This window comes from Paramisgurnus dabryanus, chromosome 3, assembly GCF_030506205.2.
Source record: "Paramisgurnus dabryanus chromosome 3, PD_genome_1.1, whole genome shotgun sequence".
Taxonomy (NCBI): Eukaryota; Metazoa; Chordata; class Actinopteri; order Cypriniformes; family Cobitidae; genus Paramisgurnus; species Paramisgurnus dabryanus.
The window spans coordinates 23,535,495-23,552,820 of record NC_133339.1 but is presented as its reverse complement, the minus strand read 5'-3'; the positions used below and the strand labels follow the sequence as shown (position 1 = coordinate 23,552,820).

Genomic DNA, 17,326 nt, shown 5'->3' with positions numbered 1-17,326 from the left:
AATGGTTTTGACTGAAATTTCGACATTTTCGGCTGCCCTGAGAATTTTCGCTTGTTTGTGTTTCAGCTCAGACCTCTACAATGGCTTTATAGGTGCACTGGAACAATCCTTCCTAAAATGCATTAAACTTTCGTTTACAAAGACGTGAAACTCACCGAGTGGTCAGGGGTGTTCACTGATATGCTCACACAAAAATCGCTGCAAAAGATGCTTTCCAACAGCTGTTTTAGCATTCGTTGTTAACTTGTGGACCTATTTCCCAAAACGCCTCACACCCGTACATTCTTCCGCTGAGAGCTTGAATAATAGACACTCCAGCCCAGGAGGTGGCGCTAATCCGCCTTTGCCAATTGCAAGAATAGAAACAAAGTTCCCGGCGCGGAGTAATACCGTACCTCACAGGACGTCTAATACAGTCAATGGAGTTGGTAAAAACTACGATAAAACCTGTTGGAATGCGTCTTTTGGAGCGATTTTTGTGTGAGCATACCAGTGAACACCCCTGACCACTCGGTGAGTTTCACGTCTTTGTAAACGAAAGTTTAATGCATTTTAGGAAGGATTGTTCCAGTGCACCTATAAAGCCATTGTAGAGGTCTGAGTTGAAACACAAACAAATGAAAATTCTCAGGGCAGCCGAAAATGTCGAAATTTCAGTCAAAACCATTCTATTTGACCATAAACAATCTGAAAACAGGGCTTTAAGTCTAAAATACCGAACTTGTCCTTTAATACACGATGTAACTACGGAAGAGTCAAGTTTTAAATAGGAAAAATATCCAAACTCTTTGGACATTTTTGAAGGCGATGCTAATGGTCTAATCAGATTCAATGGATTATGCTAAGCTATGCTAAAAGTGGTACCGCCAGACCCGGAGATCAGCTGAATGGAGCTGGAAAATTAGCCTATTTTCAAAAAAGTGGAGTGTCCCTTTAAAGGAATAGTATAACCAAAAATGTAAATTCTGTCACCATTTACTCACTCTCATGATTTTACAAACCTGTATAAATTTCTTTGTTCTGATGAATACAAAGGAAGATATTTTAAGGAATGTTTTTAACCAAACCAATCAGAGGCCCCATTGACTTCCATAGTAGGATAAAAGAATACTATGGACGTCAATGGGGCCTCTGATCGGTTTGGTTATACAAACTTGTTACAACATGAGAGTGAGTAAATGATGACAAAATTTACATTTTTGGGTGAACCATTCATTTAATAAAGATAAATGACTGATAGCAAGGAATGATATGTAGATGAACAAAAAGTCACAACCAAATTTGAATTCCCAACACTCATGTGAGCACAATGTGTGAATCACAGTTGGATAACTATTAGTGAAGTATGAGCGGATTCTCCTACCCTGTTAAACTGTGACCAGGTCATGGTCATGTTGCGGTAATCCTCTGGGTTGACGCTGGAGCTGCTGAAGGCTTTCTGAGCGAGGAAGACGAGGTTCTCCTCGGACAGACCTCGGTTTGACTGGACCTCTGCCTTGTACTTCATATTCAGAGCATCGCACAACTGCGGCCATAACACTTTGTCAGGCACGATGAAGGGCACCCGTCCCTGAAAGACAATAAGAAAATTAGAACCTTACGCTATGTGTCAGTTAACCTTTTGCAAGTTGCTGTAATTACTTTAGTTTATGAGTTTTTACTGAAAGAAAAAAGAGGTGTTCATGACAGTTTAAAGTGATATATTACATCAGCTCTTGGCGATGACTCTTCCACACGTCTTATGCTGCTTGATGTGAAGAACACATCTGACAAGTTTTGCATGCATGTTTGCTACTCATTGATGATAACTCACTATGCTAATATATTTATGAATCATCACAAGGTCATTTAAGGTAAAGTAGTTAAAAGGAATCTTATACCAAAGTTTAAATTCTGTCATATGCCAACCCTCATATCTATAGAAACCTGAGAGACTTGCTATCTTCTGAGTTAACAAAATGTAATGAATCCCCAAGGTGTTTATTGTATAAACTATTTTTGTAACGCTTTAATGGTGATTCCTTCGTCTATTGTGGCGCTTGACAGATTGTGATCCACTTTTACTTTCATTGTATTTAAAAGAGATCAACCGAGAGGTTGTGCTAAACATCTCCATAAGTCATACAGGTTTGCATTGTCAATAAAGCTAAATTTACATTTCATCTATTTGCAAGTTTATTTAAATCTGATTCGTGGAAAGGCTTTTATCATTTTTGAAATCTAAATCTCTTCTTAAGAAGAGATAATGCAATTAAAGTTAGTATTGTACTGTACTGTACAGAACCATGAGTCATATGCCACCTGCCCATCCAATCAACTCCCACGCTATAAAACATGACAGTTTTATTTGTTTATTGTGTAGGAAGATGCGCTGATGAATGGGACTCGTATGTATACATTGAAGAATGACTCTTAAGTTTGGGCAAATATTTGTGACGAGCAAAGCTCTGTAAATCCTTTGTATATCTTCATGTATGTAATGTGTACGCCACATGACCAGAGCCACAGGAATTTTGTTTCTGTGACTTGCATGTGATATTGCTATAAAACGCCACCATGATCTTATTACAAGGACAATCACCCTGGAGCAACCAGGGATTAAGTGCTTGCTTATACAGTAGGCACAATGTTGAAAGTTCATGCCCAAACCCATACAGGATAATGTTTACGTGCAGAACTTTGGAAAACTGAAGCAGCTGTCCAGCACACAGTTCTGTTTATGTAGCCATTATTTTAATTTCCTGTAAGTTTTCAATAGGCAATAGTAAATCAATTCATTTGGTAGACGCTTTTATCCAAAGCATCTTAAGATGCAAGCACACCGCCAGCGACTAGCAATCTCATTCATTTTGATGTACGTTTGGCGATTTCCGACGAAACAAGCGACGGTGACTGTTGGCGATAGGAATAAGGCGTGTCCAGCTATGCAACAAGGCAGTTCAACTTTATTCAAATGATGAGGGAATATTGGTAGCGACAACCAATGAGAGTGAATCAGTGGAGTTCATCATCCTTTTTTTTTTTTTTTACAGAGAGTATGGTTACTCATTTGTTTATAGTGAGGGGCAACCTTCCGATCTCTGTGATGAAGCCAATATGAAAGTGAATTAACTCATTCCCCACCAGCCATTTTTTTGAAAAAGTTGATAGCCACATTTTTCTGTGCAATTTTCTTCTAAAAATATAAGCATACAAATATATCAAATGAAAGATCAGACCTTCTGCTTTCAAACAAACAAACAAAACATTTCATCCTAACTATGTTTTTTTCTCTGCTTATAAACTCTTAAATAGGGTATTTTTCTTTAAAAATATTTTTTTAGCAAAAAGCTGAAATAATTGAATTTTTGTGAAGGACTTTTGTTAGAGATCAGATTCAGAATGATTATCAAACATAAACAGAGTTAGTAAATGACGTTTTTCATAAAGTGTGTAAGTGCCTACTCATCCAACGTATGTAATATGTAAGGAATAATTGATGACGGGCCATTGAATTATAAGAAAATAATGCACACCCAAGGTGTGACGCCAAGCGGAGTGTGCATTATTTTCAAATATTTCAAAGGACCGGAGTCAATTATTCCTCTTATACCACGGTTACCACAAACATTGCTCTGGTGTCAATTTTTAAGACATTTGACAAGTTAGGTGTGCGGTTATCAGAAATTATTACACGGCTCTCTGGAATGCTTGATTCTGATTGGTCAGTTGAGACTTTTGCAGGTTCGTTTTTTTCAAATAATAACCGCTCCAAAATAATAACGCACAGCCGGACTACTTGCACGAGTAAAATCGCTCCGTGCCAATAAAGATCAATAAAAATTACTGTCTGTTTGGCGCCATCTTGTGAAAAACACTCGACAACCACGACAAGACACAGAGAGCTTACTGAGACTGAACTTGACAAAATAGAGCATGACAGCTACGAAGCCAACACACAAAAAAATGCAGAATGGGCATTAAAACTTCTCAAAGACTGGTTAAAGAGGAAAAAATGGAGACAGACAAGTATGAAGCAGAGGATCTTAATAAGGTATTACGATCATTTTATGCATCTGTGCAAAGTTTCGCGGAAGGATAAAAATTTTAATTTAAAACAAATATGCCAATAAAATGTTTCAAATTCATATTCATGTCCAGTTTTTTTTCTTATGTGGCAAGTAGCCGTGTAATAAGCGGGATAATGTAGAGGCAGTCGGTAGTTATTGGGAAATAAGCCCCTTCAGTGTGATACAAGACCCTCCGCTTCGCGTCGGGTCCTGATCACACTATCAGGGGTTATTTCCCGATAACTACCGGCTGCCTCTACATTATCCCTTACTTAATGCATACCCAAGGAACATTTCTCAGCCAATCAGAATACAGCATTCAACAGACCCGTGGTATAAATAGTATAAATATGGACAGTTTGAATTAATTTGGATGTACTACATCCGCCATGTTGATACATTACGTGGCATAAGTCGTCAAAATAACAAGTTAGTCGTTAACTCGAAGTTAAACAAATGCAATTTAACCACAAGGGACAGCTGGTTAATATTCATTTTCATTTAAAAAGCTTTTACACTTTTTTGAAAACAACAACAACAACAACAACAACAACATCATCTTCTCCTTTTCTTTGTTGGATAACTTGTCTCCCTGGGGCTCACGGGATAGTCCATTGAATTAAAAACTTCGGGATCTTGTCCCAGGTAGTAGGTCATCCGAGTAATTTTCGCCTTCTGTTTTTGGAATACTACAAATTCTGACTATAAATACTTCTCGCTTCGCCAACTGCTTTTCGCCAACTATATTGTATGAAAGTAGGCGGTTTCGGACACAGCCAAAGTTGCTGACGATGTGCACGCACAGTCCAACCTTGACAATAAGAGATTTCCCTAAGAATTTGCACAGAAAATGTAAAAAAAGAACAAAACACTGCAGATTTTTTCTGAGCTTGCGGCTACTTGCACATTGCTGTTATGTGACACTAACCGGTTCAGCAAACGCATTGTCCCACAGGACAGTAGCTGTTGCATTGTTGTCTTGACTTCCATGAACAATCACCACCACAGGTAAAGACAGAGTCTGGGAACAACACATGCAGGTGAGAAAATATAATAAAACTCATACTCAAGTTGTAATTGACCATTATACATAACTACTCTATGAATAGTAATTACATAACACTTTTAATTGTTTAGCTTTGTACTGCCAAAACTGAAATATACTGGAAAGCAACACCAGTCATGTAATGTAATATGTACATTTCACACATGGCAAACATATCTTGTGCTGCGCTAGATCAGTGTGTGTGTGTGTGTGAATGTGTTTACGTGTGTAATGTGATATGGATGAAGGGTGTAGAAAATGCATTGAAACCATGGGGGTTGTGCTCAATTGTGAGAAGCTTGTAGGCATAACACCGTATCTTACCTTAACCTGAAATACAAGCTCATTTCCCCCAACACTAAACTGTGACTCAAACAAAATGGTGAATTTTTCTTCTGTAACAGACTCCGCCCCTCGACGGTCTGAGCGTCTGATCCGCTTCAGAGACTATAGGACAAATGATAAGGTCAAAGAAAGAAAGAGGGGAAAAAGTTTTTAATAGGCTTGTGAGGACTTTAACTTGTTATTGCTCTTTAAGATGCGCTATTATTACACACAGAGTATCAAACATATTTTGACCCTTATACCAACCTAAAAATGACTGAATATCGAATCAGGTCAACTTTTTTAAAGCATCTGTAATAATACATACTGTATTCAAATGAGCTTTACAGAACTGTACTGTGTGTCTCAACAATTTCCATGTCTTACGTTTTAGGTGAACAACATTACAAAGAGAGGAATACAAAACAAAAACCTTCAGAGAAACCACACTCAGCTGAAAGCCCTAACTCTTATATGAGGAGACTGAATGAAATATCAAGTGGAAAACATCTTTTAAGCAAAACATAAAAAATATAAGTTTGCTAGGTTTTAAATTCTGACAATGTATGTATGTACAGCTGGATTTGTAAAGTTAAAGGAAAACTAAAGCCCTATTTTTTACAGTATGTGTACGCGAACGTACACTCCTAAAGCGGTTGTGTTAAAACAACACATTCTGTTTTAGTTTAGGGACAAAACATTGTTTGTTGTTTTTAACACATCTTGTGTTATCCCTTTTATTTATTTGAACCACAAAATGACATTTAGGGCCAGATTTATTACCGTAAGTGCACAAAAAAGCGGCGATGGGAGTGGCAATATCTGTGGGTTATTTACTAAAAAGGTGGGTTATTTACACAGGCGCAACAGCTGATTTCCATAATGACCAACGCAATCTACTAAGAGCAGCGCAAATTAGTTCAGGGTCGCAAATAAGCAAAGCTGATGCTCCTGCAGGCACTGGTTATCTACTAAGGCCAGCACCATGGAGATCACAGCTGAAAATGTGGGTTGTGCCAGCTAACAAAGCCATAAATAGGACATGAAAGAACGAAAAATGAAGGATTACAAGAAGTTTTGAACCGTCTGGTATTGTGTGACTTCTCCTAGTGACTCCTCTTTTATTTCCTCCAGAAAATGAAAAATAGCATGGCTTGGCAAACAATATTTTTTGAATAATATGTTCCTCCGGCATTCCAAATAAACTGTTATGTGTTTAAAAAAAAAACTCTGCCTTGTACCACGCGCTCTCTGATGCCTCTTCTATCAGCAACAATTGCAGCCATTTCAAGCGCAAAATTATTTTTATTTTTTTGCCGTTAAATAAATGGCACAAATACCAGTGATATCACACCGGGTGTGCCTCATAAGTCTTGAAAAGTGAAGCCGCTGGTTCTTTGATTGCCCCCTGGTGGCTGGCTGCAGTACAAGTCATAAACTCCAACCTCTCCATTCAAACGAATGGGACTCGGCTCTAAATAAAAAAAATATTTACACTTCCAATAAAAGTTTCCAAAAGTTGGTTTTGCTCCTTTCAGGTAGTTGATATAACGCCGATATGTGTTCAATTATTCTTTTTTGTAATAGGTTTTATTTTAGCTAGTAATTAAATTTTTTCTATAGTAGTGGGACATGTCGTTATGATTGGCGTGGTTAAATTTGTGCGCACGAGCGTTTGGGTGGAAGTTTGATATGGCGGCTCCGCCTCTGGCTCCACTGACGATTCCTCATGCGCATGCCTTGGCTCCAAACTGACGATTTACGTAACATTACTTGACATTTTTGGCTTCAATTCAATACAATGGAGGGAGGCGATGTTGCGTCGTCCATGTATTACACACGCAAACATCAGTAAATTACGTTGCGTGAATCATTTAAATAATCCCCTCCCATACATTTTGCGGCTGAAAAAGAAACTCCTAGAAATGCACATGCAATAAGGTCAGTCGCTAAAATAACTAAACGCTAATTATCCACTGCACCTCTTTAGTAAATCCCGACAGTCCTTATTTGATGAAAAAATTATGGTTGCGTTGGTAAATCTGGCCCATAATCTGTTAAAATGACACATAATGTATGCACACAGTTGAACGCACATTGCAAAGCATAGTTTATTCAACTCGTGTACACAGACGTTCCACGCATTGCGACAAAATGCAACGCATCTGGGCTACATACTACATTTTCCTGTAAAATGTACGTCACACATGTGCGACCTATGCGTACAATGTACCGTATTTTCCAGAATATAAGTCGCTCCCGAGTATAAGTCGTATCAGTCAAAAAATGCGTCATGAAGAGGAAAAAACATATATAAGTCGCACTGGACTATAAGTCGCATTTATTTAGAAAATTATTATTCTTTTTGCGGGCATTTTGTTTGTTAAGTCTTTCTCCATTGTCTTTAAGTTAATGTTTCAGTTTACAGTTTTTTTCAGGGGTAGTCAACAGGAGCAACATATAGCGCCCTCTCTTGGCTGTAGAGATGGTAATGTTTTCCTTTGGTTCATGTTAGTCAGTATGAATTAATTTTGACATAAGTCGCACCTGACTATAAGTCGCAGGACCAGCCAAACAATTAAAAAAAGTGCGACTTGTAGTCCAGAAAATACGGTACGCAGGGTTTCAAAAATCATGGTGGTGCGCGTACAGTTTGTGCGCACTCAACTGATGACAAAAATTGTGCACTGGGTCCCTAACGTACATATAAAAATTGACCATACTTCTGCCTTTAAGCATCATTTGCACATTTTTAATTGTAACCAAATGTGTCCCAATACTTTTTGATTCTACTTTTACTATGCCTTTGATAAAAATGCAGCATCTTAAAGCTGCACCACAAAACAACGAATAGAACTTGAATGACATTACGCAATGTGAAACCACCACATTTATTCAATTATTGACTGTGCGACCTGAGTAATAGCAGACAAGTTTCTTTTGCCTCAGCATGGTGAATTATAAATAAAAGTACAATAAATGGTGTCTGGCAGCATACGTCTTTATAATTTACTCTTTTCAGCTCCGCACACTGCACCACCAGCGGTTTTGCGCCTAAAGGAGTTTCTCAGCACAGTCTAAAGTTAAAAGCCCTTAGACGGACTCACTCTGCTTACCATGTTTCTAAAGTGTGCACTGAGGGTGCCTGTGGTCTGGTGGTACTCCATCACACAGTTGTTATTCAAGATCTCTCCACTGCTGTCACTGGAACACATTCACAAAGGGAGTAACCATTGAATGATATTAGTTATAGTAACTGGTGCATTGCAAAAACAAAGATAAAAGTAAATGTACATATTTTTTTCATCTGTACATCTTTTGATAATGCCAAAGGCTGTGCATTCAGTCAAACTTAAATCTACATTTATCTTACAAATTAGACAGATGCGCCTGGGGCAGATTGCGTAACTTCAGCTCACAAAACAATAAACAAAGTTATGCCGTTTAAAAAAAAAAGTTTCAAACTACATTACATACTTGTTTGCTTGCCAGTTTTCTTATTCAGCCAATGTGTTGTTAATAAATGTGTTGTTGTGTTGGCAGTTCATGTTAATAGTGATATAGTACATTTCACATTTTTTTGGTCATTTGTACAACATCAATGTGTGTCATGTGATGCCAGTGGTGTGGCTTGCTGCGTTTCTGATGAAACATGTGCTTTGAGTCCTGTTAGCAACTCTAGTTTACCTGAATTTACAATGACTCACCACCTACACCTACACAGGGCTTACTAAACATTACGTGTGCTTTGATTCAACTTACTTTCTGGTGTTTTCATTCTTTAGCAGGGCTTTGGCCTGCTGTTCGCTGATAATGGTGGCTTTGACCTGCGGTGGGTTCATGTGTACGTTGAGTTTGCCACCCACCAGCAAACGCACCGTCGCTGCAAATTTAGTTTGCGTTTTTAACACCTGGGGGGGTTGCTTTTCAATAATGAAGGTACTGCAAAAACAACACAAACAAATAAGCACATTTATTGGCCATCGACGTGAATAAACCACCTGGGTATCAACAAACATTACATTTTCACCCGTCACACAATGACAGCAGCAAAATCAAATAAGAGGGGTCATATTATGAGATTTAAAAAAATTTAAAATAAGTATTTGATGAGTGCGTATGTGAAGTTTTACCTCAAAACACTCCACAGATAATTAATTATTGTATATTAAAATTGACACTTTGTAGGCCTGAGCAAAAGTGTGCTGTTTTTGGGTGTGTCCTTTAAAATGCAAATGAGAGGATGACGTGCAAACACTGATCGCAATGATGTTGGTTTGTTTCAATTGAAACTCAATTGTGCTGTCAATTATTTTCTTTCTCTCTTTCTCTCTGCACTAAATGGAGTGTCGTGGTTGGATAGTGCAGATTAAGGGGGCGGTATTGTTGTAATTGGCCTTGCTACCTACCTCACAAAACAGGCAAAATCTGAACGACCTAATTTTTCACATCCTTGCAAAGAATGTCTTACCCAAACAAAGTTACTGAGTTGATCTTTTTCACGTTTTCTATGTTGATAGAAACACTGGGGACCCAATTATAGCACTTAAACAAGGAAAAGGTCAGATTTTCACGATATGACCCCTTTAAACTTAGGATAGGTTTACACAAAAACCATTGTACTAAAAACGAAATTCTTTTTTTGCATTTTGAAAAAAATTTGGGTACGCCGTTCACATGGATCTGCAAAAACGACAATAAATGCTGTATTTACAAAACGCTGGGTACACGCCAGGTATTTACTTTGTAAACACTAGTACACGGTTGTGCACATACACATTCTTTTACAGAGCGATAAATACAAGCAAACAAAAAAAAGCATCAAGCAATTTTGATCGTAAGGAATTTGGTTTATTACTACAAGTGACCCTGGACTATAATGTGGCAACATTTTGTAAACTTGAGTGTTAATTAACCTTTCAAGTGCTTGTAGACGGAACACGTAATATGTATGCGCATGACGTCTTGTTTTGATTGCTTACCCAAAAACAATGATGGTATTGTTTTTGCCATAGTGTTACATGAAGTCCCTAGTTGTACGTGTATGTGTGCGTCTAATCTCCCGACCACAAAGAGATTGTATCCCTCACTGACACTTTCGTCTTGTTTTTATTAGTTGACAAAAACGTCAATAGATTTTCGGCATAGTTGTGGTCATCAACTCGCTTTTGTCAGTGAAAACACGTTGTTAACGAAAACTATGACAAAGTTATTTTTCAACAAAATGAATACTGATTTGCACTTTCAGCACCCCAAAACAACGCTGTCATGTAAACAAACAGCCAAAATGCATAAACGGTTTCCTGTTTTTGGCCAAAAACACTGTGGTGTAAACGTGGCCTTATATTGAAGGAGGGACAAAAGTCATCCACAGAGCAGAATATCAATGGTAATTATAAGCTACATAAGAAACAACTGATTTGATGACTTTCATGTCAAAAAGCAACAATCTAGACAGCATGCCCAAGCAAATACATGCATTTACTTTAGAAACTGTAAAAATTTTAATTTTGTAAATGCAATTGAACTGTATTATTTTAAAACATCTGCAGTTTATGTTAACTCCATTAGAAAGCACAGCCTCAGTCACATTTCTAAAAGTGATGAAAATATATTCAGGCACTGATGGTTTTTAAAGGCAGCACGGCTCCCATTAAGCTCAATGTTCCAGTGCCTACATAGCCCGAGGCAACACACACACACACACACACACACACAAATAAAGGTTGAAAGGGTTCAACCTTTGTGTTGGGTGTAAACACTGACAGCAATGAAATGCTACTGAATAAGGAAGAAAGTGAAAGAGAGCAGAAGTTTGTAGACGCTCCCTTGTGCATCACATAAGATTGGTGAATCACTCTGATACACGTCTTTGTTGAAACTGCTCACAAATTCACACAACCCCATCCAGGGTGAGTAATGCATCAATACTCATTTATTTATCACTGTGAGATGTTCATCTTTCCTTGTGATGTTCATCGTTGTCACAAAGTGCGAAATGCTGTAAAACGGCCTGTTCGTTCTGTTTCACAGAATCCCCTTTTTTATGTGTGTATGCTAAAGTTACCTTACAAACAAAGTCACTTATACTAGAGATAATGCAAACACATGAAAGAAAGGTCACATATGTCTTTGGTTGTCATGGCGACCTACATGTACATTCAATGACATGTTATAATGCACATGCACTGTGAGGTCACCGACCAAATACTAACAGCACCTACAAATAGAAAGCACCTATAAATACATACGCATTGCTTAGCAAGGATATTGGTTGCGTCTCTGTACTTTGCAATCACCGAATCTTTTTCCGCTGTAGCCGTGGCCAAAATCATTCCCCATTAACCGTCAAGCAATAGCGCTGTCCGAATTCTGAGTGGACAATTTCCTTCCTCTATACTTCTGAGTGCATAATGGGTAAAAGTGTACTAATGCACATTTGTCAACGCTACATTACCCATAATCCCAGGCGGAGAGGACTGAAAATAATCAGTTGGGTTCCTTTTCCTGCTATGCCTATAGCAAAGCACTTACCAGCCCATGGCATGGTATTTCACTTACATACACACACACCTGGTGACTAAAGCTGAGATGATATCAGTGATGGTGCCGTTGAGTTCGGTGAGCAGCTCTTCGATAGGGCCTGGTATGGGCAGCTGCTGTCTCAGGTGCTCCGCCCTCCGGATCTGCTGACGATTCTGCCAAATGGTTTCTGCTAGCTTCTCGCACCTGTGCGTTTGGACACACACGCACACATTGAAATGAGAAACAGAAGCATAATATGAAGATCTGCTCTCTGCATTTGTTATGTGTGGGTGTGTGTGATGTAAACGCAAATGTTTTATGCAAAAGCACATGCTTATCGTTGTTTACATAACCATCTTAGGGTGTGCGTCTGTGTACCATGACTGTAGTATGTCCAGTCCTCCCTCGGGAGGTCCGCCGTTGCCAGCCAGCTGTTGACGTCTCTTCCATTGTATCAACTCATCGTCCAGAATCACCGTCTGCTGTTTTCGTAGCAATGCCAGCGTCTTCTGGTGTTTCTCTGCCAGGGCCTGAGCACACAAGCACGCACAAGCTTATATAACATCACAGATAGACATGACACATACAGTATGTACTGACCGTCCTCTACTGCAGCGGCTTCTTGTGCATTACGGAGCAATGATTCCTGGGTTGCTACAATGAGCATTTACTCTTTATAATTTACGCTTTGGTTAATTTTTAAGTGGACTTATTACAAACTGAACTCTTATGACAAATAATTTACATGAGAAGGGAATCACATTTAGATCAAAATTGTACTTAAAGAAATAGTTGAAAATTCAGTTAAACACAAACACATAATTTTATATTAAATTGCTGCTATGTTATCTTCTTATAAGGGAGTCAATATGGCAAAGCTTCAAAAAGCGCATACGCCATCAATATTCAATTTACTCCAGTGGGATAAAGGATTAGTCAATTTTCTTTTAAAAAAAATCCAGATAATTTACTCACCACCATGTCATCCAAAATGTTAAAGTCTTTCTTTGTTCAGTCAAGAAGAAATTATGTTTTTTGAGAAAAACATTCCAGGATTTTTCTCATTTTAATGGACTTTAATGGACCCCAACACTTAACAGTTTTAATGCAGTTTAAAATAGCAGTTTCAAAGGACTCTAAACGATCCCAAATGAGGCATAAGGGTCTTATATAGCAAAACGATTTTTGAAAAAAATATGCACTTTTAAACCACAACTTCACATCTTCCTCCAATCATGTGACACGCCAGTGCGACCTCTGCATTAAAACTGTGAAGTGGGGTCAATTAAAATGAGAAAAATCCTGGAATGTTTTCTTCAAAAAACATAATTTCTTCTCGACTGAACAAAGAAAAACATCAACATTTTGGATGACATCTGGATTTTTTTTTAGAAAACTGAATAATCCTTTAATATATGCAAAACAATACTTTTGTGAGCTAAACTATTAAAAGTTTTTTTTTTTATTTGGCAAATGATAATTACAATCTTTGTTTAGCTGAAGAAATTAAGTCATATACTGTACATCTGAAATAGCATAAGGGTCACTTATGAGAATCAGTTATGAGAGATTTTTCATGTTTTGGTCAACTGTTCCTATAATACAAATTTATATACCATATCTACCATATCAATGATATACCATTTCATTGATGTATGGTTTGTTAGGATTGGAAAATATTTGCCCGAGATACAACTACTTGAAAATCTGGAATTTGACGGGTGCAAAAAAATAATAAGTAAAAAATTGCCTTGTCCAAATGAAGTTGTCCATCCAAATGAAGTCTTTAGCAACACATTATTAATGATAAATACATTTTTGATATATTTACAGTAGGACATTTACAAAATATCTTTATGGGATGTGAACTTTACCTAAAGAGGACATATCATGAAAATCTAACTTTTTCCATGTTTAAGTGCTATAATTGGGTCCTCAGTGCTTCTATCAACCTAGAAAATATGAAAAAGATCAACCCAGTAACTCTGCAAGGATGTGACAAAATAGGTCATTGAAATTTGGCTCCCCTTGTAATGTCAGAAGGGGATAGTACCGCCCCTTAATCTACACTATCCAACCACTGCACTGCCATTTAGTGCAGAGTTCAGCTCATTTGCATTTAAACTGCACATTTTTGCTCACACCTACAATGTGGCAATTTTAACTTGCTATAATAAATTATCTGTATGAAATTTTGAGCTATTCTTTACACATGTACTCTGGGGACACCAAAGATTTATTTTGATCTTTAAAATGTCTAGTGAAATCTCCCCTTTAATATTCTAATGATTTTTGGCATTAAAAAATCTATAATTTTGACATATACAATGTATTGTTGGCTATTGCTACAAATATACTCGTGTGACTTATGACTGGTTTTGTGGTCCAGGGTCACAATTATGTTCATGTGCTTTGCTTTTAACTTTTATCAAGTAATTATAAACCAAAGTAGACTTTAGGGAATAAATGTAAACGTGTCAAAAACACTGGCACATCCTCCTAATGTAACAATCCATGTGTTGCTCATTAAAAACTCTACCGTCACTGTTTGAAAAGGTTATATTGAGGGTATTGTGTGTCTGTTTGTCTGCATGTACCAGTCTGTATTTTTGCAGGGTATTGGCCTCTCGGGTCAGCCAGGCCTCTACTGTGGCTCTTTTGCTGAGCAGACTGGGTTCTCGCAACTGTCGGTCTGCTGGTGGCAGTGTGGCCAAACTCGATAACTGGGCTGAACATATCAAGGAGAAGAGTTTAGTCCACAAACATGAGCTTCGCTAATAAAACTTCACTATTCACATATAAGTAGAAATACCATTTGGATATGCAAATTAAACAAGCAGTAGGACTTTCTTGCTTCAGTGAATCATGCCAAGTAAGAAATTACAAACATATCAAGTCTGCAGTTAGAAAGTATTAAGTTTTGATTAGCTATTAGTAGTTACAATAAGAAATCAACAAAGCTTGCTGGCAACTCTCAAACATGTAAATAATAGGTATTTAACTAGCTTGGCTATTCCCAGAAGAACAATTATTTGTGCATGATCTGCCTCTTGCATCATTGTTAGAACAATTAAAATTGTTACAATATTAATTGTATTAATAATTAGCATCATTAACACAAATTTGTTTTTCAATGACTTTATCTATGCGTGTTTCTGCAATCATACAAGCTTTTTATTATGAAGTAATTTTTAGGGACATAATACTTAAAGATGTATGCATTGGTCCTATAGCTTAATTGGTAAAGCATTGCATTAGCACAGCAAGAACAGACAAAGTGATACAAGTGTATAGCTTTAAAGGATTAGTCAATTTTGATCACAAAATATCACAAATGAGGCATAAGGGTCTTATCTAGTGAAACGATGGTCATTTATGACAAGAAAATTTTAAAATATGCTCTTTGACACCACAACTTCTTATCTATCTCCGGTCCTGTGATGTGCCAGTGCGACCTCATGCAACACGTCATCACGTCGAGAGGTGATGTATGCGAATGATGTATGCGAAACTCCGCCCCAGTGATTACAAGTGTGGAGAAAGAGGACCGTTCCAACGTTGTTGTATGTGGAATGATACTAATTAATGTCTTTGTGTCAGTTTATTGTTTAAAATGGTCCGCAATTGTGCATTTCATATATGTAACACGAGACCTTTCTACATCACTACGCAATTACTTGAGGTCGTGCTGGCGCGTCACAGGACCGGAGATAGACGAGAAGTTCTGGTTTAAAAGTGCATATTTTTAATTTTTCTTGTCAAAAATGACAACCGTTTCACTAGATAAGACCCTTAATGCCTCATTTGAGATCGTTTAGAGTCCTTTGAAACTCTGTTGAAAAAAACTGTTAAGTGTTGGGGTCCATTTAAGTCCATTAAAATGAGAAAAATCCTGGAATGTTTTCCTCAAAAAACATAATTTTTTCTTGCCTGAACAAAGAAAGACATCAACTTTTTGGGTGACATGGTGGTGAGTAAATTAAATGGATTTTTTTTTTTTTTTAGAAAATTTTGTAATCCTTTAATGCACTGCAAGTCGCTTTGGATAAATGCGTCTACCAAAGAAAAAATGCTATTTTTTTCCTCTATGATGAAGTGAATGACATGAGTGCATGACAATCTGTATTTTTGTTTGCTCATGCACCCAGTACTTTACTGCAGATCTCGAGCACTTTACAATATTGCACTACTGGATACATGTGTGTACATACCCTGTATCCTGAGGCTCTCCTGATATTGTATAATGAAGTACTCCTGGTTGTGCTGTAGTTTTCTGAGGTCATTCTCTGTGTCTTGAGTCAATATTCTGAGCTCCTCAAATGCTTGGTTGATCTGATGGTACTTTTGCGACATGCTGTCCATTAGCCCGCCTACCGGTGAACTTGACTGCCAATGACAGACAAACATGAATAATAACCAAATCTGGCACCTCATGGACAAGAGTTGACATAAAATGTTTCTCAAACTATTACCAAAAAATATTTACTCATCACTAATTTGTACTGCCTTTTAACATTTTAGTCATTCACGTATTAACTTTTCATTTAGATAAACTGGTTGAATTCGAGCACTGTGTATAAATGACAAATAGTTGTTTGTCTCAATTTAGGGTTAACATGAAAAGTGATGGGCAAAGATTAAAATCACGATTAATCGCATACAAAATAAAAGTGAGTTTTTGCATAATATAGGAGTAAGTGCTTTGTATAATTATTATGTATATATAAACACATTCATGTATGCATTAAAGAAACATATGTGTACATATTTATATATTCTATATAAATAATTTGTAATATATATAAATAAAACATTTCTGAATGTATACATGCAAAACTCATTTTATTTTGTATACGATTAATCTCTGCCCACAACTAGAATTTATGTATAAACAAACAAAATAACATTTCTGTTCTGCATATACGCATACATGGCATGAGTGTAAATGCATTGGCTTCTTCATTTATTGATATATTCCTTAGTCTTATGATTTATGGTAAGTCAGCTGAAGTCATAAATTCTGAAATTTCCCCTTTTACTCTCATAAACCTGAACATTCTTGACAGGTATCATGCAAATATGGGTAGGTTAATAAGCGTATGTGTATACAGTACAAGTATGTTCATAAATCAAATATGCAATTTCAATCTCTGAAGCTCATAAAAGTCAATATCATGTTCTTTGGCCTTGTTTATTACCCACAATGCTTTTCAGAGCAGGCTACCACTAAAACAAACACTTGCAGAGGGTGTACAAAGCCCATATATATCTGTAAGTGCATGACATTCATGTTGTCTGATTCACTATTTATCTCTTGGTTTAATTGGTAAAACCGGATCTCTACTGTACATAGTATACTGATAATTTAACATTTTAACAAAAA

The 17,326-nt window shown here is 37.2% G+C and overlaps 1 protein-coding gene across 1 annotated transcript in view; it reads right to left on the bottom strand.

The window, feature by feature from the left end:
• stat5a (signal transducer and activator of transcription 5a) overlaps positions 1-17,326 on the bottom strand; it is a 176,130-nt gene that overhangs the window by 108,122 nt on the left and 50,682 nt on the right. Inside the window, exons 6-14 of the mRNA XM_065273858.2 lie at positions 16,155-16,329; positions 14,541-14,671; positions 12,322-12,473; positions 11,992-12,147; positions 9,181-9,360; positions 8,535-8,622; positions 5,419-5,541; positions 4,978-5,070; positions 1,364-1,570 (exon numbers count right to left, since the gene is read on the bottom strand). Coding sequence (XP_065129930.2) covers positions 1,364-1,570; positions 4,978-5,070; positions 5,419-5,541; positions 8,535-8,622; positions 9,181-9,360; positions 11,992-12,147; positions 12,322-12,473; positions 14,541-14,671; positions 16,155-16,329 — 1,305 coding nt within the window. The remainder of the gene's footprint in view (positions 1-1,363; positions 1,571-4,977; positions 5,071-5,418; positions 5,542-8,534; positions 8,623-9,180; positions 9,361-11,991; positions 12,148-12,321; positions 12,474-14,540; positions 14,672-16,154; positions 16,330-17,326) is intronic.